The sequence below is a fragment of the Pinus tabuliformis genome, chromosome 4_1 (genome assembly GCF_031772625.1).
Source record: "Pinus tabuliformis cultivar Carrire ecotype Pingquan chromosome 4_1, CPIR1, whole genome shotgun sequence".
Classification (NCBI taxonomy): Eukaryota; Viridiplantae; Streptophyta; class Pinopsida; order Pinales; family Pinaceae; genus Pinus; species Pinus tabuliformis.
In genome coordinates this window covers 122,798,912-122,821,783 of record NC_142303.1, presented here as the reverse complement: position 1 = coordinate 122,821,783, position 22,872 = coordinate 122,798,912, and the positions used below count along the sequence as shown (strand labels likewise).

General features: G+C 39.7%; 1 protein-coding gene and 1 pseudogene across 2 annotated transcripts; both read right to left on the bottom strand.

The window, feature by feature from the left end:
- Positions 1-343: 343 nt before the first annotated feature.
- Positions 344-1,687, bottom strand: LOC149174504 (LEAF RUST 10 DISEASE-RESISTANCE LOCUS RECEPTOR-LIKE PROTEIN KINASE-like 1.4 pseudogene; annotated as a pseudogene). The gene is made up of 2 exons (XR_016258494.1): positions 1,652-1,687; positions 344-1,561 (listed from the first exon to the last, which is right to left on the bottom strand). The product of XR_016258494.1 is annotated as an LEAF RUST 10 DISEASE-RESISTANCE LOCUS RECEPTOR-LIKE PROTEIN KINASE-like 1.4 pseudogene (transcript).
- A 1,114-nt stretch (positions 1,688-2,801) lies between these two features.
- Positions 2,802-3,305, bottom strand: LOC149174503 (LEAF RUST 10 DISEASE-RESISTANCE LOCUS RECEPTOR-LIKE PROTEIN KINASE-like 2.7). The gene has a single exon (XM_089420872.1). The coding sequence runs from the start codon at positions 3,303-3,305 to the stop codon at positions 2,802-2,804; it is 504 nt and encodes a 167-aa protein (XP_089276998.1).
- Between the last annotated feature and the right edge of the window lie 19,567 nt (positions 3,306-22,872).

The following is a 22,872-nucleotide window of genomic DNA, read 5'->3' as shown; positions in this document are numbered from 1 at the left end:
AATTAGTGTGAAACATTTCCTAATTTTTAGATTTAAACTAGAGATTGATTAGCATTGTTTTCACACTCGATTCCAGTTTCTTTTGTCCTCCTACTTTCATGTTTTCCTTTTTAGTCCATTTTATAGTCAACCAGGAGTGAATATGGATATTTATATGAAATAAATAAAAACTTCAATTGTGAAGACTGTTAATCCAATTAACAGAAGCAAGATAGTCAACCAAATGAAGCCGGTAAAAATACAACTATTTTGGTTTAATTCATTTCAGATACTTGGAGTGCCAAATCTCTTCATGTTTTATGAGGTATATTTACATCACATTAAGCAAATATATCATCAACTATATAACATTAACCACTTATATATAGTGGAGAAATTTATGCACTGGCGTTGGCTTGGTAGCCCATGATGGGCCACTTTTCTTGCACGGAGGTGGACAACGATCGCCAGTGTTTATGGGTGGGAAACGATAATGACTCCTCATGTGGAGATGGGCAGACATCCCACAAGCATTTTATTACCTCAAGCTGAGCAACAACTTCGTTCATGCGTGGTCTGTCATCGCTCTCTGACGCCAGACATCTGAAGGCCAATTCTGCAACTGCACTTACTGCGACCTTTACCTCATGGTTCGTTTCTATTTCCAGCTGGAGATCGACCAGTTCATGCAAAGCCCCTTCTTGAATCTTTGATATTGCCATGTTGGCAAGATTGATTTCCCTTGTATCGCGATTTACGTCCACCGCTAACTTGGCAGAGATGATCTCCACCAAAACTACCCCGAAGCTGTACACATCGGATTTCTCCGTCAACTGGTAGTACTTGTGATACTCTGGGTCAACATATCCTGGTGTGCCTTGAGGGGTTGTGGTGACATGTGAGGCATTTACAGGCACATGCCTGCAAAGCCCAAAATCTGCCACTTTGACATTGAAATTCTCGTCCAAGAGAATATTGGAGGATTTCACATCTCTGTGGAATATAGGTGGATTAAGGCTGTGAAGGAAAGCCAAGGCCTGGGCTGTTTGAAGAGTAATGTTCAAACGGGTATTCCATGATAGTCCCCCGGGTACTTGGCGATCGCCATGAAGATGATTTTCCAAAGTCCCATTTGGTACAAATTCGTAGACGAGCAGCAGCTCTGGACTGTTTGTAGATGTGCAGCCATAAAAACGAACGAGATGTGGATGAATCATGGATGAAAATATGGCCACCTCGTTGATGAACTGTGCGACTGTCCTAGACCCGCCCTGATAAAGTCTCTTTACCGCCACAATCCGTCCGTCCCTAAGTTTTCCCAGATACACCGACCCGAAACCTCCATCCCCAATCTCGTTCTCCTCATGGAAGCGATTCGTAGCCTGTCGAAGTTCTTCGTAAGAGAATATAGACAGATTGTCGATCGTAAGCCCAGGCACAAAACCTTCCATGTCTTTTCTCTCATATTTGATGGAATCTATCGCGAGAAACTCGCTAGGAGAAGGCTTTCTCACCCTCGCATAATACATTAGAAACAGTACTAATGCTAATGCTGTCAGCGCAGCTCCTCCAACAGAGCAACCTGCGGTAGAAGGCACGGATCAATGTCCATGTAATCACCGTGAGGTCAGAACGGAGATTTATGTACTGAAGAGGAAGAAATCAGATTTACCTATTACAATGGCGGACCTGTTTTTCTGACCTGCAACATAGCATAACAACTATTAATTCATAGAAACGCTAACTGTTTTTGCGTCGTTGACACATCGGGAAACACATATACATTGCCAGATTCAAGGATTGCGGTACTACTAATGGAGCATTCAATTCATTTTACGTTAAATAGGACATACTAATTTGGAAGAAATTATATTTACCTCCTTTACTGGCAGACGAATTTCGATCATCTGTGTGGCCGTCGTCAGGTACAGGTGGAGGAACTACAAGGATCCACAGTTTTTGGTAAGAGAATGCATAGTTGACAAAACGGGAAACCCATACACATTATCCAAATGAAGGAAGCATTTATACCGCGTATAGAATTCGAAAATTGAACTTTGTAATTAATATTATATCGATAGAATTCGAAAATTGAACTTTGTAATTAAATTTATGGAAACGCTCAACTGTCTTTGTGTAGTTGACACATCAGGAAACACATATACATTGCCAGATTCAAGGATAGCGGTAGTGGTAATGGAGCATTTAATTCATTTTACGTTAAATCGGAGATACTAATCTGGAAGAAATTATATTTACCTCCTTTACCGTGGCCGTCATCAGGATCATGTGGAGGACCTACAAGGATCCACAGTTTTTGGTAAGAGAATACATAGTTGACAAAACGGGAAACCCATACACATATATCCAAATGAAGGAAGCATTTATACCGCGTATAGAATTCGAAAATTGAACTTTGTAATTAATATTATATCGATAGAATTCGAAAATTGAACTTTGTAATTAAATTTATGGAAACGCTCAACTGTCTTTGTGTAGTTGACACATCAGGAAACACATATACATTGCCAGATTCAAGGATAGCGGTACTGGTAATGGAGCATTTAATTCATTTTACGTTAAATCGGAGATACTAATTTGGAAGAAATTATATTTACCTCCTTTACCGTGGCCGTCATCAGGATCATGTGGAGGACCTACAAGGATCCACAGTTTTTGGTAAGAGAATACATAGTTGACAAAACGGGAAACCCATACACATATATCCAAATGAAGGAAGCATTTATACCGCGTATAGAATTCGAAAATTGAACTTCGTAATTAATATAATATTGATAGAATTCAGAAATAGAACTTTGTAATCAAATTGCTAGAAGGCGGAGAGGAGACGTACCATGCAGGGGGGGGCATAAGTCTGTATATGTTTCACCATCGGGACAATAGCAAAGAAATTGTGCTGAAATGTTATAACCACAACGCCCGCCACTTTCCCAACAAGCATCACAGCATTGCTTTCTGTACTGGTCGACCCGCCATGTTACCTCAAAACCCTGCTGCAGTAAATTCTGATTAACAATCGACCCCGGAGAGAGGTAATTCATATCAATTGGTACTTGAAGATGAATTTGACAGAAGTCTGCCCCGTCTTCTGGTTTCATAATATTGTAATACCAAACATCGCCACATAACGGAAGGGATCTTAATTGAGACATTTCCTCATTGCTTGTATCGCACTGCCTTGAAAGTGTGAGATTGGTGTATGTTTCGGCGCTGATACGAAAATCAGAGCCGGGCGACCAGAGTTGAGAGTATTTGCCCGAAATATTACATTTACTCCCAAACAGATTGTCGTTAACAATTGTCATGTGATAGTCGAACAAAAAATACTTTTGTATGCGATATTTCTCTCCACTGATATTGAGCATAGGATGGCCGCTGTGGTCATCACAGTCAAGAAGCTGAAACTCAGGGTCACCGCATCCGCTGCCATTTCGCCCAAATGGATAGCCGAAGAAAAAGTTCCCACATCGAAATGGATCCAGAGAACAATCCTGGTATTGACTGCCGAGGCATGAAGTTGTGGAACAGAGGAAGAGGAGGAGAGCAGATGCAACAAGAAGGGAAAGATGAAGAGTGAGAGGCATCGAATTGGGAAGAAGAAAGACAGATATCCTCATCATCTGCACTGCTCTTCTGTCTGAGGCAATTTCAAGTGAACAGAGGAGGCGAATGACAATAAACGGTTTCCGCAATGCAAATACATTAAGAAGACGAAGGAGATGGAGATGGAAGTACAGAGAGCGGACGTGAGACAAACGGCATGGAATTGCGGTGCAGAAGACTGCAGAGTCAACACGCGCCAATGAGACTCTGCTTGACTTTTAAAGGTATTCTAAGTTGACTTTTATTGTGAAGGGGCACCAACGTTGCGGGTTCTCCTTACGTCGTCTTCTCGCATTGGTGGACTGATATCTGTGGGGGAGAGTAAGTCGACAAACTGCTTGTGATGTGATGACTAACATGCGGATACCTTTCCCATCCTACAACAATGTTCATATTTTCATGTGTAAGTCGTCTTCTAACTTGACTTCTGATGCAACCTCCATATCTTTGGCGTGACCATGGGGTGAGATTTAGCAATCACTTACGTTCGAGGATACTTCCACCTATTCTTTTTGACATACCTTGGTGTAACATGCTCACCCAATGTTTATGCAATTTACCACATATGAAAGAAAGAGAAAAAAGAAACAAGAAAAAAAACAACATAAAATATATATAACCATGACATTATATATATCGGCTTAATCTTGTCAACATAATAGTAATGTACAAAGGTTTAAATGTAGTGACGAGTTAATGTATTGTTTTTATTTCACAGTACACCTTTTAATTTATATTGCCATAATTTAGATCGCATTACTATGGTTTGGGTTGGGTGACCATTTGTGGTCCCAATGAAGTACAAAATCCTTTACCTACCATTGATACCTTTGAGGTTTCTCGATGTTTCTAGTGTTGTTCCCCATTGGTGCATGTACGTGGCTTGATAGATTGCATACTCACCATGCTAGATCTTTATCGTATTCATACAAAGGTTTAAACGTAGCGACAAGAGTTAATGCATTGTTTTTATTTCACAGTACACCTTTTAATTTATATTGCCATAATTTAGATCGCATTACTATGGTTTGGGCTGGGTGACCATTTGTGAAGTACAAAATCCCTTAGCTACCATTGATACCTTTGAAGTTTCTCGATGTTTCTGGTGTTGTTCCCCATTAGTGCATGTACGCGGTTTGACAGATTGCATACTCACCATGCTAGATCTTTATCGTATTCATCCAATGGCTTCTGTATGTTGTGCGAGATTTAGGGTAACTACTACAACGCTGACCCTGGAGCAAAGCCATTTGCTTTATTCTTGCGACTCTGCAACTGGTAGATTCTGAGTGCTCGTTTGCAAGTCCTCAGTGATTAATTTACCGGTTAAATGTAGGGTAAGTTCTTATTTCCGGTACCTTTACTCCATAACAGCTTGTTTCTCCATTTTCAGTTCAACCTCCACTAAACCTGACAAGGTTTTTTTTGTGGAATGAGGGTCATAAATGATTGCTACCCTTACGGTGTCTCGCCATCTGAGCTATCCAGCTTCTCAGAGCTCGCACTGGGCTCAATATGTCGTCGATTGTTAACTTCTTCCAACATGCAAAGTGTAAAATTAATTTCCATGACAACTTACAACTCGGAATTCACCACCTCACCTTCTGGCCAACTCAGGTACAAAGAGGGTTATTAAAGTCTTCATTTAATTGTCAATTTCTTTGGTTTCTGTTCATAGGTTAATCTTACCAACCCTAACTCAGGTCTTTTGTCATTGGAGGGGTTTCTTCAGAGGCTCCAACCACACCCTTCAACCATCGGTTCGAAGAGCACGATGAAACACTAGACAACGACACTTCCAAGTTGGCTTTTGATACTATCAAGACCTGTTTACTGCTTCATGGGTTGCAAGAATTAGGGTCTCAAGTTAAAAAAATGTTTGCTTACTCAAAGTTGACAGTTTAGGTCTCAGATTGAACTATCGTTGATGCCGAAGCTATTAAAATTGAACTTGTTATAAGAATTTGGGTCTCGGCCCATGTTATGGCTACAATTTGTTGTGTATTGCATTTTTGTTTTAATATCATTTGTTTCTTTGTGCCAAGATCTCGTACATGGTTTGAGGCAAAATGCCCTTAATAGTATAGCTCACTGTTAAAGCACTACTTTATAGAGTTTTCGTTTTAGTCAGTGTTATTTTTGGTCTCGGATTCCATGAATTTTCTTTCACTCCATTTTCAGTGACACTGTTAATAATAGCTTATCTTTGTACATGAAAAGCGTACACATTTTCGTTCGGCCTTTACTGGTCTATGAACGAGTTCCCTTTTAATATTCTGTCTAATATTGTTGTTAATGTATACTATTGTTGTGACTGTACATTATTGTATATTATTGTTATTACTGCACATTACTGTGGTTTTAATTGTCAAGCCCTTTTGGCTACCCTACCCACAGAGTTTCAATGTAAGTTTCCTTAACAGGTTTAAGGTCATTAATGGGACTCCTTAATAAATTAATTGCACAAGTGCGTAGGGGATTAGACTGAGTCACTATAGAGTCAGCAACTCGGTCCTAACCCCTTCACCATTATTCAGTGTGATTATACCTTTGTTAAATGAAAACTTGGAACTCTCAGGAAACAAAAAAACTATGTCTCTTTGGACTCAGTTAATAATTATGATTATACTATCTTCCTTTAGCCATATATAACACCCTCTTCTACTTAACTGATTCAGTGGGTTCAAGTTTTCCTATAATATCGTTTCCAGTTTTTACTGTTTCTGCTCCAAACTTTACTATCGTACTCCATTTCACAGTTCTATGTGACTGTAGGGTTATTAGTTCCAGTTATTCAGTTACATCTTATCCTCTGTAGTGGTGTTCACACAAGCAATACAAATTGCACTTGAACTACAGATTTGCAAAAAAAGAAGTTTATAACATATCTTTATACATTCATCATTCATTTTGAAATCTATATCACATGGAAAATATAAATTATGGATTTTACTTTCATGTTTTTAACCATAGTATTAAGGGGCACTCTTCCATGCAAAAGTTATAGACTTAAAACAATCTTAAATACTTATATGTTCACCGAAATTCCTCGAATTCAATAGGGTGAGACATTCTCCACCCAACCATAAGAAGGGAAATGATGTCCTCTTCTACCCCCAAGCTTCCACACCAGAATAACAGGTAACAGTATTCTTTGTTCTTGAATCAGGCAACAGACCTCAGGACTGCAGTCCACTCTTCCAGCCTCTGATTCCTTTTCATAATGAGGTTATCCACTGGCTCAAGTCTAGCTCTGGATATCCCTTCTATAACTCCACTTTCAATTCTTTTTCCAAAAACTAACTGAACCCCTTTCTTTCCACTGAGATCTCTTTTTATCTCCAGGAAAGAAAGGTGTAACTGTCTTAACTGTTCCTAACTACCTGGAGGTTGCAATTTGTTTCCAGTCTCCCTTCTTGAATTCTAAAATTTAATAATATATTAAAAAAACAATATTATTATCATTTAAATATCCATCTAAAATGTCATTTGACTTTCCAGATTCTCATTTACCAACAAGATAAAATAGTTATGACTGTTATCCAAAAAGTGTTACATCTTCCCCCCTAGGCAAAACACCGTGCCTGGTGTCTACTGTAGCCCATGACACAGAGTAGGATAAGCTTGTCTCAATAGACTTTCATCTTCCCAAGAAGCTTCCTTTGAGCTAAAGTGCTTCCACCGCACTTTAGCTTGGGTGATAACTTGCTTTTGCGGCATTTTTTCTCTTTGATCTAGAATACGTAGGGGTTCTACCAAAAATTCCCTGTTGGGTTCGACCTGTCAAAACACCATTATCACCATTATTTATTCATTCTAGTTGGGTTACAATATAACTCAAATTCATTAATACTTACTTGCACATCTTGTCAATTAATAGTGTCCCTGGAGTCATACACATATTTCTTTAATAGTGATACATGAAACACATTATGTACTTTTATGTGATGAGGAAGAGCAAGATGGTAAGCTACTGGTCCAATCCTTTCCAAGACATGGAAAGGGCCACAATAACGGGGTGACAATTTAGCACAGTTACGTCACTGCAAGGTGCTTTTCTTGGGTTTTATCTGGACATAAACATGATCCTCGACTTGGTATTCTTTCAAACTTCTCTTTCTATTTGCATAATTTTTTTGTCTATCTTGAGTCACTTTCAAGTTCTGTCGAACGTTTTTCACTTCTTGTTCCATTTCTGATAACATTTCGGGTCCTATGATCCATACAACACTTCATAGGGGCTCATCGTTAACGATTCATGGTAGCTATTTTTATACTCAAATTCAACAAAATGGAGGTAATCCTCCCATTTGGTTGTTTGTTACATCACATACATTCGTAACATGTCTTCTAGCACTTAATTTACCCACTCTGTTTTCCCATCCGTCTAAGGATGATAGGCGGTGCTAAATTAGAGTTGAGTACTGTTGTGCTATACAATAACCCTCCCCATTTCAAAATTTTTATCCAAAACTTTAACAAGAAATGGGTCCCCTTTTTAGGACTTAGATAAAATCAATAATTCAATAACAATCGCAAACATTGATTTATCTACACAACACATGAAAGTCCTTATGAAAAGGTCCGATCCGATTTTGATATTAAACAAGACCTTTTCATAAAGCAAATATAAAAGAATATGTCGCATTCTTTGTTTAAAGGATAGACTTAAGCATTCCATTGGCAATCACCGATGTGATAAAGCTATCGGAAAACGCAAATCGTAGGTTTATAATGAAACATTCCAAGGGTCTATGCAAATCTCCTGATGCGATAATCCAATCACAATCGGCCATAGCAGAAAAAATGAAACACATCACAAATGCCCCTTTGGAATCCGCTGATGCGATTTCGTTAAAAGTGCGCTTTTTAATACAAAGTGAAAAAGTTGTTAAATGAATGTTTGTGGGTCTAACCGTTAAATCAATTATAAATGAAAAATAAAAGATTTATTGCTTATCTCACTTCCCTATGATTAACTCACTTTTATCGCAATCAGAGCTATGTATGGAAACGACTTAAGCTTAACATTTGTGCCTCCCAATTTGCAATATGTGATTTTCGCTAATAGCTGATCGGGAAAGCCATGAGATCCACTTTAAAGAACTGTTACTAATATGAGCGATGCGACATATCATTATGCCATTTAAATATCACGATTGGCAATTACGGAAATCATTATGGGGGAATCCTTCGAGGATTTCATTCGTAGTAATAGTAGAGTTCGTATTGCTTATCACGCTTAAAATTACCATTAATATTTTATATTCTGTGTTAGATTTGAATGAGTTTTTCTCTATTACGTTCTTCTGTTTCTGTTGCAAAGCAAGTTTGAGTTGATGAATCTAGCGTAAATGACGAAGAAATCAAAGAAACCAAAGGCCCTAGTCATAGCTAAAGAGGAACCAGATAAAAGGGTCTTGATATCCGATACTACCTGCCTCGGTTTAGAAAAGGCTTCATGGGAAAGTATTTACAATTTACTGGAAGCCGAAGATCTGGAAGAGATTGAAGAAGTGGCAACACCAGATTCCATTGACAATTCAGAGAATACTCTAAAGGATTTGGCTAGCTCCTATCTTCACAGAATAGCAGCTCGAGAATAGTTTACATATGTCTAATTTGATCACCGATTGCGCTCTAGGTGAACTCCCAAAACCAAAGGCATTGAAACATCATTGGAAACAACAGCTGGGGAACAGAGAAAAAGAAATTGGAGAAATCCAAAACTTGACATGGGAAACATTTTGGTTTTTCCTAGTCAAGCCACATAGCTAGTGAATGGCCATGAAATGTCTTTCGGATGCAATCAACTGCATGATCTTCGAACTCGCCGATGCCACCTATACAGCCCAGCTACACTCTAGGATGAGTCAGCCACCAGAAATCCAGCCTATGCTCGCAATTTGCCAGCTTCAATCACAGGAAAAGAAGCTAATACAATGAATTCATTCAACCGCTACTGCACTGCTATTTTCATAATGAATCCCTGATTTTCATGTCTATAGTTAGAACAACGCATAGCGATTTTGATTGATAGTTAGAGGTTTTCATTAGTATTTAAGACCCTTTCATGTATTTAGAAAGGGTCTAAATTTGTATTAAAACTTGACTTGGGAGTTGCATTACTGTACTTCTAATATTTTTTTATCAAAAACTGGACCAAAGTTTTGCAATTTTGTGAAAGAGGCTTTTATAAGACTTGCACTTTTGCATCTTTTGGAGGTTTTCTCAAATAGGAAAGAAGAATCTGAATGTTGTTTACATTGGAAGAAGTCAAATGCACACGGTACTATTATCATTGTTTTTCTCTTATTTCTCTATGTGAATGAACATTTATTAAAACTTGCTATTATATATATATATATATATATATATATATATATATATATATATATATATGTTTTCTAAATAATTATTTAGCTTATCATTTCTGAAGGTTTTAGAATTATTATCATTTGGATATATATGTCAGTGATATATATATTGTGATAAATGCGATAATTTTTTTTATAATTACTTTGTTTAACTACTTAAACAAAGTAATCATCATATGATGCATCTTTCTATTTTATGAATAAGCCATCTATATGATTATTTGTTTGAATTGTAGGATAAAACACTTATCACCCTCGCTACATATTGTAAACCAATCATCCACCAACTCATATATCATTGGGAAACTGGTCCCATTATATCCAGTTGGAGCCACCACACCAAACGGAAAAGGAGCTGCACTAAGGTCCAGATCGGGTGGTTTTCCCTAATGTTGATGAGCAATTTTGGAGGCATCAACATTTTTGGCACTAGAAGGAGGGCTTGAACTGTGAATGGTGAGCAAATCCAAATCTATAGCCCATTCTGAGAGTAAATCTCCCTCACCATCTCCTCTAACTTCTCCTTGGCATTCTAAATATCCAATTCTCAAGCGAGAAGTTGAAAAGACAACACCCACTACTGAAAACTTGAACATATCGGACAAGTCTTCCCTTGAACCCCCTGAAGTTCAATCTCTAATTCATAAACATCAAGGGTTTTCAATATCTCAAGAAAAGTCTGAGTTATCCCAAGGTAGTGTGACTTCGCAATACATTCCTTCTCATCCTTTTACAAGATTATAAGGTGGAAAGCTTGGTATTGAACCAACCCTCTGCCTAGTCGGAAAAGAGCTAGGAAGACACCTTTAGAGCCAGATAGTGAGACTCTTTCATCATTATCATCCATTTCATCCAATCCATTGCAAAGGAAACCATCCACTCCCCAACTTCATATCATAGTTCAACAGGGAACAAGTCCTCTGACATCTCCTACTCAATCACTTGCAACAACATCCTTAACTTCTTCTGATGTTAGTGCAACAATGGCACAACCACAACAACCACAACCAAGGCCATGGAAAAATCTAGGGGCAGTCGCAATGCCTGCGCCCTTGAGTCAATTACTAGCCCACCCTGAAAATGAAGAACACATAAACAACTTTATGTTGTCAATAAACTTAAATGGGGTGACAGAAGAAGATGTTGTTGTGAGGCGTTTCCCATACACTTTATAGGGAGCAGTTGGATCATGGTATTTTTTGCTACCACCAGGATCCATTAATAGTTGGAATGCTTTCCAAGAGCAGTTTTTGACTAAGTTCAGAGATGATAGGTCCATAGCTACATTAATCAATGATCTCTTCAATATTAAAACTGAATCAAAAGATCATATTAAAGATTTCAATTTGCGATTTAATAAGCTCTTAAATAAAATTCCTGCTACGTCTAAACCCAGCGAAGAGATACGAAGCGAATGGTATATTTCCGCTTTACCTTTGAATATAGAAATCTTTGTTGATAGAGTTGCAAAGCCCACCTTAGCAGAGAATATGAAAGAAGCGATTGCTGTTGAGAAACGTATTATTGCTTTAGAAAATAAAACAACTCTTAAGGAAAGAAAGTCCAAAAAAGTTAATTTTAAAGATTATTAAAAAAAAAAAGCAGCTAAAGATACATACGATATGGAGGGTTTGCAAAACGTTTTGAAGACTATGTCTAATGAAATGGTAGAGATAACGAAACAGGTAGCTAAAACCTCCACTAAAAAAACATTTAGGAATTTCAAGAGATCTAAATCAAAACCACCTAATGCCATATCTAATGCAGAATCAGATCCAGATAATGATGAGGATGAAGACATAGTTTTGTCATCGGAGGAAGCTGAAGAGGATGAGATAGTTGAATGTCATGGTATGTGGGACTTCATTTTGCCTAATTTTGATACTGAAAGCGAACAGGAAGCTCTCCCAGTAAATACTAGAAGTAAAATCACTACAGAGCCTGTTCAACCAACTCAAAAGAAGAATAATGCAAGCCCTACTACCAAAGGTAAGGCTCCCATGAAGAAATCTTCAGTGTTGCCAACTCAAAATCAGTGATCATCTTCCAATCGACCCTCATCATCTAAGACATTGGTAGTCTCTGACTCTATGGATTACAAGATTATTAAAGACATGAAGAAGACTAGTGCAAATATCTCTTTGTTTGAGCTTAGCAAACTCAAACATCAACATAAATTGTTTTTCAAAGATTTAAATGCAGTACCTTCTTCTCCTCTTCTAAACGTTGTATTATCCAAGATGGCTAAAGGAACAGGTAAGCCACCATCAGATAAAGTAGATGCTATTCACGCTGTTTTGATTGAAGATAGATATAATTCTCATACTCCTCCTTTTCTCTTGACCTATGAGATCTACAATAGAAATCTACACAACTACTTAATAGATTCAGGGGCTTCATCGAACATAATTCCAGCCTTGATTTGCTAAAAAATAAACATTGAGCCCCAAAAATCTGCAGTACATATTGTTCAGTTGGATCGAACTAAGGTTCAAGTCTTAGGAGAGATTAATTCAGTCACCATTAGGTTATTAGCCGATCCTAGGGTAGTCCAAAGAATTGATATATTGATTGCTGATATCTATGAGTTTTATGGGTTAATTTTAAGCAGGGATTGGTCTAAGAAACTCCATGGTTACATTTCTACTGATTGGTATCATATGTGCCTTCCCTATAAAGGGAAACCAAATCAAATTAAGATCGATCGAGAGAAGCACATGACCCATACTGTAATGGAGTTTGAGCAGGAAAATCAACCCATATCTTTCAATAATAACATTCTCGGAAATTACTCAGCCGAATCATTCTTTGGTAATTTTAATGCTCAATCATCACCTTTTTCTGTTAATAGTTTCACATCACAGACATAAATTTTTTCTCATACAGATAGATCAGGGTGTGTTACTATTGTTGAAGAAATTGTAAATAAACCTGTAGATAAGCCTGTATTTTGGTCTTTATATTTTGACGGGTCAAAATCCATTGAAGGTGCAGGAGCAGGATGTATTTTAGTTAGTCATGAAGAGGAAAAAACTATGCTATCATGCAGACTAGAATTTGAGTGTACAAATAATACTGCTAAATATGAGGCATTGATTCAAGGGTTTTATAAAGCGATAGGCTTGAAGATTCAATATCTAAAGTACTTGGTGATTCTAAGATTGTCATCAAACAGGTAAGGAATACTATCCATTGCCTTTCTAGACATCTCAAGCATTATTAGTGCTTGGTTCAAGACCTCATATCTTATTTTCTAGCATCTAATATTTCTTCTATTCCTAGAGCTTAGAATGCATCATCTAATTTATTAGCCAATGTTGCTTCTAAGCTCCTTCCATCCGAGGATTACAACCCTGATAGGTTTTCAGTTGAATTAATTTTTAGACCATCTGTTGCAGACAATGTCACCATCTGGAGGGTATTTAATCATGATGAAGACATTTTGAATTTCTTAGCTTTTGAGAAATCCTATGATGACCAGATTATTGATGAGAATGATCATGATCTTCAAATAAAACAAACACAGAATGAGAATTCCATACCTAAATATGTGCTCAAACTTGAAGATATTTATGATATCAAAGATAGGTTTAAACAAGTCACTAATTCAAAACTTCAAAGTGTAGAAATTTTGAATAATATGACACATATTCACAGAGATTATCCCGATTATACACTATTGCAGAATACATGCATAATACATAACCTCCTCTACGTTGATCATCAATTTACAGAAGCGAAAACAATAACATGCACACATAAAAGCATCAATCGCACATATCAACACAGTGTTTTCCCGGGGAAAGCATCTCTCTAAAAACCCCAACTATCTGTATATTATATTGATTGAGAACATGTAACAATACATAGTACAATACTCCTCTCAAGTATCCAGCACTATCTCCACCTGTTACACACAATACAGCTCAGATCTGATCTCCAAATCTCCTCCGCTGCTTGCCTGCCTCCACTACACAATACCTGCTGAGTATGAATGAGAATGGCTGATCCAAACTCCTATTTACCTTGTGAAAATCACCCACACTGTAAATCATGTGAGCACAAGCTATATTTCACTTGGTATTGGCCCACACTACGCAGAGATCATTGGCATAACTCAATCCCATGCATGTGCACAATCTCATGCATAACTGATAGCAATCTCAACCTCTAACACCTGTCTCCACTGAACTGTACATGCACTGAGTTAATTGATGTATTCTTCAGTTGCATTATGAGTTAATAATTAGTGTGTTAATTAATAACTAATTCACACAACTCATCACTTAGTCTATTGATCAGTTAGACTAAATACAACTAGTTCAACTAAGTCAAACTGAACACAACTCCATTAACTACTCATCCAACTCCACAGAACTCAACAACATGAGTTCTAACTGATGTCTTGCATGCAATAGCTTAACTAACACATAAGAAAAGTGTATTTCCTTCTGACAGCTGCATGTGCCACATCTGTAGCTCAAACTGAAGTGCTCCAAGAGGATAAGATAAAGTTTATAGTCTAAATATTATTATGAGCCAATAATTTTTGACTTCTCTATTTTTGACTAGCAGTCTAAAAATAGACTGTGATCACTCCTGCTGTGATCACCCATGTGTTATAGCTCCAAATCCCACTCTTATGGTTTGTGATGCTGCACTCATGGCCTAGGGCAACCCCTCCTTCCAGACCTGGTCCAAAAATTTAAAAAACAGTGTTTTATTCCCTATACGCGACATTGCCCTGAGTTAAACGCGTGTACACGCGGGTCTGTGTATACCCAACCCGCGTGTATGTATTAAAACACTTAAAAAAATAAATAATTCCTTATTTTCAGGCGGAGATCGCTGGTTTTACTTACTGATCACCTGTTAGTGCCCGTGGCCCCACTGTTCCCAACCAACTCCTAACTAAAAAACTACTTTGGAGATGGTATAAAAAGACATCAAAGGGAAGGCTAAAGGGAGAGAAATGAGAGCAATATTATTATGCTGAGATTTTCCCCTTAGACCAGGTCTGAAGTCCTTGGTGCTTTCTGCGCTTCCCCCATTTTGCATAGGAAACCCTTGTTTCCATGTGTATTGATGATCATTCATCCTTGATATCATCATTGAGTAAGACTTGGAAGGAGCTCTTGTTGGAGGCTTGAGGCTGGAACGAATCCGGGAGGAAGCTTTGCTTGGAGCCTGCTGAAGGTGTTCAGGTGATATCTTTCCGTTATATGTACTTTATTTGCCTTCATATATAAAGAAACACGTCTTTGTTCCCGAAACAATCTTTCTTTATGCTTATGAGATTCTTGTTTTGAATTCTTATGCAAGTGGTTACTTAAAGATTTTTATAACTAACTTTATAGCATAAAGATGGTTTATACATAACTATTTGTACATGTACTGTTGTGTTCTTTGATTTGTTTGTCTAGCAGGTCAAAGGAAGAAGAAGGGAACTCCAAGAAGGGTTTGGACCCTAAAGGCCTTCTCGAACGTAGGACCTTAGGTATGTACCCTTAACATTAGAATTTGCTTAAAAGTAAAAATGATGGCTGTGTGTGTGTTTCTTTGAATAAGCAATTTTCAGTCTGGTAGAGTCTTAGCCCAAAGGAACCTAGGGGTACTTTCCCTTGAACCAGAATTGGCGACTCCGCTGGGGACAACACTCTTGTTGTTCCTAGTTTGGGTAGTCTTCAAGCCAATCAAGGCTCAGCCCCTCTGTTTGTTGGCTTTGACTGTCTGATCTGTTCTTGAACTCCAAGCTTTTCCAGTTTTTCAGTCTGTGTTTTTTATTTTTCTTGAAAGACTTCAGATACGCTCTTTTTCTGGATTACAGAAGCGTATATACGCAAGTTGCACTAAGTGAACCCGCGTATACGCAGGTTTCCTTAGTTACAGTCGCGTGTACACGCATTCTACACATAATTGCAGGCGCGTATATTACATAATTTTCAAGATTTATAAATTTTCTTTTTGCTGCATGTTTGTCTGGTGGTTTGGGTCAGTTTCAAGCAGTCATTTTCCAGTAACAGTCCTCTGTTTAACAGGGGGCATCTTGTTCTGAACTCTCTCTGGTCATAAGGAGTATTAGTCTTGTTTTCGTTGATTGCAAGCGTCATTGATTTTTGACACACAAGATTTCTGTTTAAGAATCTTGATTGCTCTGTTTCGGCAGAGTAGGAAGATTGGGTTTAATATTTGTGTCCATTTTTGCTTTGATGACACTTTTGTTTGCTTGACGAAATCATTTTTGTGACCATTTTCTCCTTCGTTTCGGGAAAGTTGTTTGTTACCATTTTCTTGAAACTTGTCTTTTGATCTTTTGGACTTTCATTGCTGCTTTTGATTGTCAAAAGCGATTTCAAACACATTTTATTTTTCTTGAGTTTTCATCATTTGAAAGGTGTCAATTCACAAAAGTGTTTGGTTGCCTATTTATCAATCATTGGTGTCAGTATTTTTGAGAGCTTTCCTTTGAAAAAGACTTTTTGGTTTAATTGAAAGAAAATATTTTGAAAGTTTTTGAGTTTCGCTTTCTTAAACTTGCTTTTCATTTGATTTCCTTTTTTGTGAAGTGAAAGTGCTTTGTTTTTTATCTTAGAACTTGTTTTTATTGTTTGGACGAAGTGATTGGTAACACATCATCTTCTATCTAAGCATTTTAGTGGCAAGACAAAATTTGGTAAAGCAGCAACTTTCCTTCTTTGTTTTTAGAAGTAGTCTTTAAATCTTGCATCCACATATAGTTCTTGCATTAGGATAGATTTGCATCTCTTTTTAGGCATATTTAGTTTTGTTAGTTTTTGTGAGTGTGGAGTCTGAAAAGAAAAAGAAAATTTGTTTATATTACAAGTACCTCTGAACCTCATAGAAATTGCTCTTCATCGAAAACAAAAAGTGCATGTGCATGTAGCTAAGTTTTATTAATTTCTTTTGCGTCCATAAAAACACCACAAGTTTCATCTCCATTACCTTGTGACTTAAAGAACAGCCTAATAAAATCAAGCGCTTAATTAAAATCCACTAGAACTTTTTGTTTTAGTTATTACACCAACAAGTTTAGGATTTTAGGGCCTTGGATTAGGCGAGTGGAGAGTTAACTCTCCAAGGCCACATAAAACGTCAAACATAAGAGTCTGATTAACGAGAGTAAATCCAATAGCGTTAGGAAGACCAGGAAAGCGTCGGATCTGGGAGTTAAGCACGAGGGTCTGTGAAGACAGGGAAGAGAGATACCCCCTCTCCTACTTGTCCGAACTTACCTCACGACTGTTCCGCCTGGCTTCTGCGACGAGTTGGTACCCATAGTTGCCTCTCCTAGGGATCTGCATAGGTGGCTGCGGAGGGGAATCCCGTGGCACCTGAGGTCGACGTTGCATCACTCTTGACAGTACTACTGGAGGGCACCCTTGCGAAGCTTGGGGGCTTGCACCAGCGCAGGCTGTTGTTAGGAGGTCAGCGTAACTTCCTCTGATACCTTCGCTGATAGGACTGGGCCCTCATCATCCCAGACTATCTTCGGAAGGCCCTTTGATTCACTTTCTCGTATTTTGGTGTCCGGTCTTAATCACCCGGAGCGGAAATACTTGGAAGCTGTTTGACTGGCTGTATCTTTAGGAACTTTATAGTGTGTGCTCTGTGCTCCTAGTCGGCTTAGCTTTTAATTTTTTGAGTCTTTAGTTAGATTATAACAAGAAATTCAAAGTGGCTGACCGGTCTCCAAGACGGTCTCGAAGACTTCGTGGTCTCTCGCCACCTAGTTTAGAGCCTTCTCCTAGAAGGCGCAGAGGGGATACTACCGGTGGGGTCCGTCCCACGCCGGTTGACGCATCGGGGATTGATCCTCCTCTCGGGGATATTAGCGGCCAAGCAAGGCCTGGCACTTCTGAGCAAGAGAGGGACACTCCAGTCCTTTCTCGAGTTCGCTTTCAAGCGGAGAATAACGTAGAGGTAGAAGAACTTTCAGAATCATTAGTGATTCCAAATTCTCCACTACCATCTAGTTATCCAGACGTATTGCAATACGTTGGGACTCCGTCACATAGACCATCGAGTCCAGGTTACGCTACGCGCTTACCATTTATGATCACTACTGGAAGCATGGCTTCTACAAGTGCTGCGACTATGCAAACCCCAACATCGGTGCAAGGGGGAGGAACCATTTCCATCCCCTCCGCTTCCTTGTTCGGATCTTTTGCTAGCACGTCTTTAATTGGGTCTACCTCCATTCCGTCCATGAGTGGAAATGCCCAAACCAATGCTTTTAGTACTGGTTCCTTCCTTTTTGGCACCCAATCACAGGGTATTCCATCGGTTCTGCTTAGTGCCGCTACGTCCATGATGGGCAGATCGGCTTCATTCCAGGGTTTTCCTTTTGGAAGTGGTCATATACCACATTCCAACTTGACGGTAGGATCCATGCCTTTTTCTTCAATAGGACAAAGCAGCAATCCTTTCCAAGGTTGGAATAACCCTGGGGTTAGTAGCGCAGGAACTGCGAATCCATTTATCGGCCAACAAGGAAGTAGGCCGTATTCCACGGTTAGCATGTTTCAAAGTATTCCTCCCCTCGCTTCGGCTTGGAACCCATATCAGGGGTTATCAACTCCTTACCATTCTTTAGGAGGAAACTTTGTAGGCTATGGAGGTTATACGGCAGGAGTTGGTCAAACTCCGAATTTTGCTAGACCACAAGGCTTGCCTTTTGGTTCAACCGGTTCTACTGGTCACTTCGGGCAGCCTGGTGCCTCTCAAATCCCAGGACAATCTTTTCAGAACTTAGGGAGTTCTGCCCAGTCTGGGTGGAATCCCCTAGGTCCTCCTAGGCTTCCGTTTCTGGCAACGTTAAACTTGCCAGATCTCACTAAGCTAACGAATGACCCTATCAGATACAATCCGGCCTGGCCTCCGGTCCCAACCAAACTCCCTTTGGATATACCAAAATTCGAAGGGAAAAGTGGTGAAGATCCAGGCGATCATGTAACCACATTCCATTTGTGGTGCTCATCCAACTCCCTCCTCGAGGATTCGATTAGGTTGAGACTCTTTCAGCGCACCTTGACTGGTAATGCGGCTAAATGGTACATAGAGTTGCCAGGGGGCAGCTTTACATCGTTCGCTGACTTAGCCAATATCTTCTTAAATCACTTCCAGTTGCCTGTCCACTATGATGCCGGAACTGAACTTCTGGCCACCTTTCGTCAGGATAAGGCAACCCACATTTCTGATCACATTCAGGAATGGAGACGGAGAAAGAGGCTCATCAAAGCCGAAATCCCTCCGGAGTACCATCTAGAGTGGTTTTTGAAGTCTTTGCAACCTAAGATCTCCAAGGATGTCTCCATGTCTAGGGTCTATTATGAGGAGCAAGCCATTTTCAGGGCCCAGCAGTTAGAACTGATTTACTCTCAGTCTGGGATCCTCCAAAAGTACTTGCCAGATGCTCTTGGATCTAAGGTTGATTTAGCTAAGCCAAAGCCAGGTCCGCACGCAGACGGTATCGTTGGGTCTGTAGACACATCTACAGTGAACTTGTTGAATCAATTGCAGTAGTTGTCTTTGCAAACTGCTTCTAACAACCAAGTCACATTGTCTAATCCTCCCGCTTCCCAAAATTCTTCCATTAACGCCGTCCAATCCAATAACCCCAAAGGAAATCAAAATTCCAATGGGAAAAAGAAAGGACGTGGTAAGAAGAAGAATTCGGATGGGAAGCCCGATGCAAATAAGTCCGGCAACAACGCTAGTGGTGGTAAAGGTGAGTCGAGAAAGAAAGTTAAGTTCCCTTGCAAGTTATGCAGTGGGGACCATCTAACTCATCTCTGCCCTAGAATTGAAGACGCTCAGCGCTTGTTAGGACAGCAAGGGACTTCTAGTTCGCAAGCTGTGTTAACTAACCCGTTTCCCCAAGGGCAGCAACTTCTTGCTGGCGCGAATAGCAATCCTGGAACCTCCTCAGGGGGCAACCAGGAAGGGGAAAAAGCATCAAATGTTTTTATGATGGGTTCAAACGTCCATGTGACTACTCGGTCACGTGATTATGGTGAAGCTGAAACATCTAAGTATAAAACTGTTCCTGGAGGTAGTGACCTTCATATTGAGCGACCTCTTGTTGAGACTATACCTAGGATACCGAAAGGTTCCGCCAAACGCGCGACGATTAACCCTAATGCTAGGGCCGCCCAAAATTACTCCATTGTGGAGGATTTGGCTCAAAGCCCGTGTGCTATGTCCGCTTTGGAGGTTCTCCAGTCGTGTCCGTCTCAGAGAAGTGCTTTACTCTCCGCCATTGGAGCAGTCGATCCAGCTAACTCTTTAGTGCTCTCTTTTGACATGTCAAATGTCAAAAAGAGACTCCCTCATCACATGGCTTTTTAGATAAAGTCTACATACCGGAAAATCAATATTTTTCGCACCGTTATAGATGAAGGAGCTTCCACATGTGTCATGTCCATGTCATGTTGGAAGGCTATTGGTTCACCTTCGGCTGTTCCTTCACCAACCGTCTTAACTGCATTTGATGGCCATTCTCACAAGCCACATGGGATTATCCCGGCCTTTCCTATATGTGTTGGAGGGAAGGTCATTAATATCGAAGTTGAAGTCGTAGATGCTAACCTAGACTATAATCTCCTATTAGGAAGGAACTGGGTGTACGAGATGGAAGCCGTCGTATCGACTCTGTTTCGTGTCATTTGCTTTCCTCATGAGGGGAAAATCGTTAAGGTTGATCAATTGGACTATTCTCCAATCGATCCTCAAGCAACCTCCGACTCTACTGTTCCTTTGGTGGATAACCCTCGCTCGCCGACTGAGAATTTAGGAGTAGGGATGTATTCCTCATTGATGGGTACGTTTGATCTTCCCTCTCCTTTTGCAAGAATCAATGCTATTTCATCATCCAAGGAGTCTTCTCGAGAAGAGTTCTTTCGAACTCATTATTTTTCCGACCCTTGGACCTTGCCTTCACCTACCACCACATTAGTTGAAGGACAAGTGAATGGAATGGCGTTTCCTATATCTGCAGCTGAGCTTAGATATCAGTCTATCGTAGACTCTGCAGATAACCATTCTACTCCTTTTTCCGAAGAGGAGTTAGATGGTCATGTGGCCCCCGCTTGGAGCTTTGATTCTATCTCTGCCTTGGACTGCTTAGATTCGGTTCTACCTTCTGAAGAAGCAATCCTCGAAGTAATGATGGGTATAGATTGACCTTGGGAAGACTTACACCATCGTTCATATTTTCTTACTCCATTGCAGGAAGTGGAATCTAGATTCTCCGAGCTCGTTGGTAGTGATGTTTGTACGGTGTCGAACCCTTTGGCTCCAACACACACACGTGCCGAAGGTAATATGTTGGTAATTTCAAAAACGACACCTATAAACATCTCTAAGGATCCTAACATCATCGAGAATATCTTCATCAGAATTGAGTGTTCCCCTGAAGAAATTCAAAGTTACACCGACCTATTCAAGGAATATCGCGATGTATTTGCTTGGTATTATGAGGAAATGCCTGGCATTGATCCTTCTATAGTCCAACATGAGATCAAGACGTACGAAAACGCAAAACCGATTCGTCAAAGGCTTCGACCGGTTAACCCTAGGAAAGCAGCAGCTATCAAAGCTGAGGTTGAGAAGCTGCTAAAGGCGGGTTTTATATACCCTGTTCCTCTTACGGATTGGGTTTCTAATCCAGTCCCCGTGGACAAAAAGCAAGGAACAATCCGAGTATGCATTGATTTTAGGGACTTAAACAAGGCTTGCCCAAAAGACAATTACCCCACGCCATTCATTGATCAGATTATCGACGAGTGTGCGGGTAATGAAATTTTTTCCTTCATGGATGGTTTTTCAGGTTATAATCAAATCTCTATCCGTCCTGAAGACCAACATAAGACAGCCTTCATATGTCCCTGGGGTACCTTTGCATATCGAAAGATGCCTTTTGGTCTTAAAAATGCTGGAGCCACTTTTCAGCGGGCCATGTCATACGCTTTCCACGACATCAAACATGTCATCGAGGCATACTTAGATGATCTCGCTGCTCGCTCTCGAAAGAGAACTGATCATCCGAGTCACCTTCGATTAGTCTTTGAGTGATGTCGTTTCTATAAAATACGGTTGAATCCCAATAAATGCGTTTTCGCGGTTACATCCGGTCGGCTGTTAGGGTTTATTGTGTCCAATGAAGGGATTCGGGTTGATCCCTTCAAGGTTGAGGCAATAGTTCAGTTGCCTCCCCCGTCCTCAATTCGTCAACTTCAAAGTCTTCAAGGGAAGGCTAATTTCTTAAGACGGTTTATAGCAAACTATGCCGAGATCACTAAAGGGTTCATGCGTTTGCTACGAAAAGGAGTCCCATTTGTGTGGGACAACTTTGCGCAGTGGTCGTTTGATGCTTTGAAAAAGGCATTAGTCTCTGCCTCGCTTTTGAGTCCACCGGATTATGGTAGAGACTTCCTTTTATATCTCGCCGCAGCAGAATCTACCATTGGTATGGTTCTAGTTCAGGAAGACGATGCTCTTGTCGAGCACGTGATTTATTATTTGAGCCGAGGCTTAACAGGCCCTGAACTCCGCTATTCTCTGGTTGAGAAGTTGGCCTTGGCGGCTGTCCATGCTGTCCAGAGGCTCCGTCATTATATTTTGCTACGCAAAAATTTTGTCTTAGCGGCGGTTAATCCATTCCAATTTTTCCTCAGTAGGCGAGTGATTGGGGGCAGATATAATAGATGGATAGTCATTTTACAAGAATTCGACCTCGAATTCTTGTCCGCCAAGTCTAAGAAATCTATGGTCTTCGTGGAGCTAATTTCTGAGCTTCCTTGTGGAAAGGATATTGTTTATGAGGAAAGTTTACCCGACGAACATATATTCCTTATCTCTTCACAAGACCCTT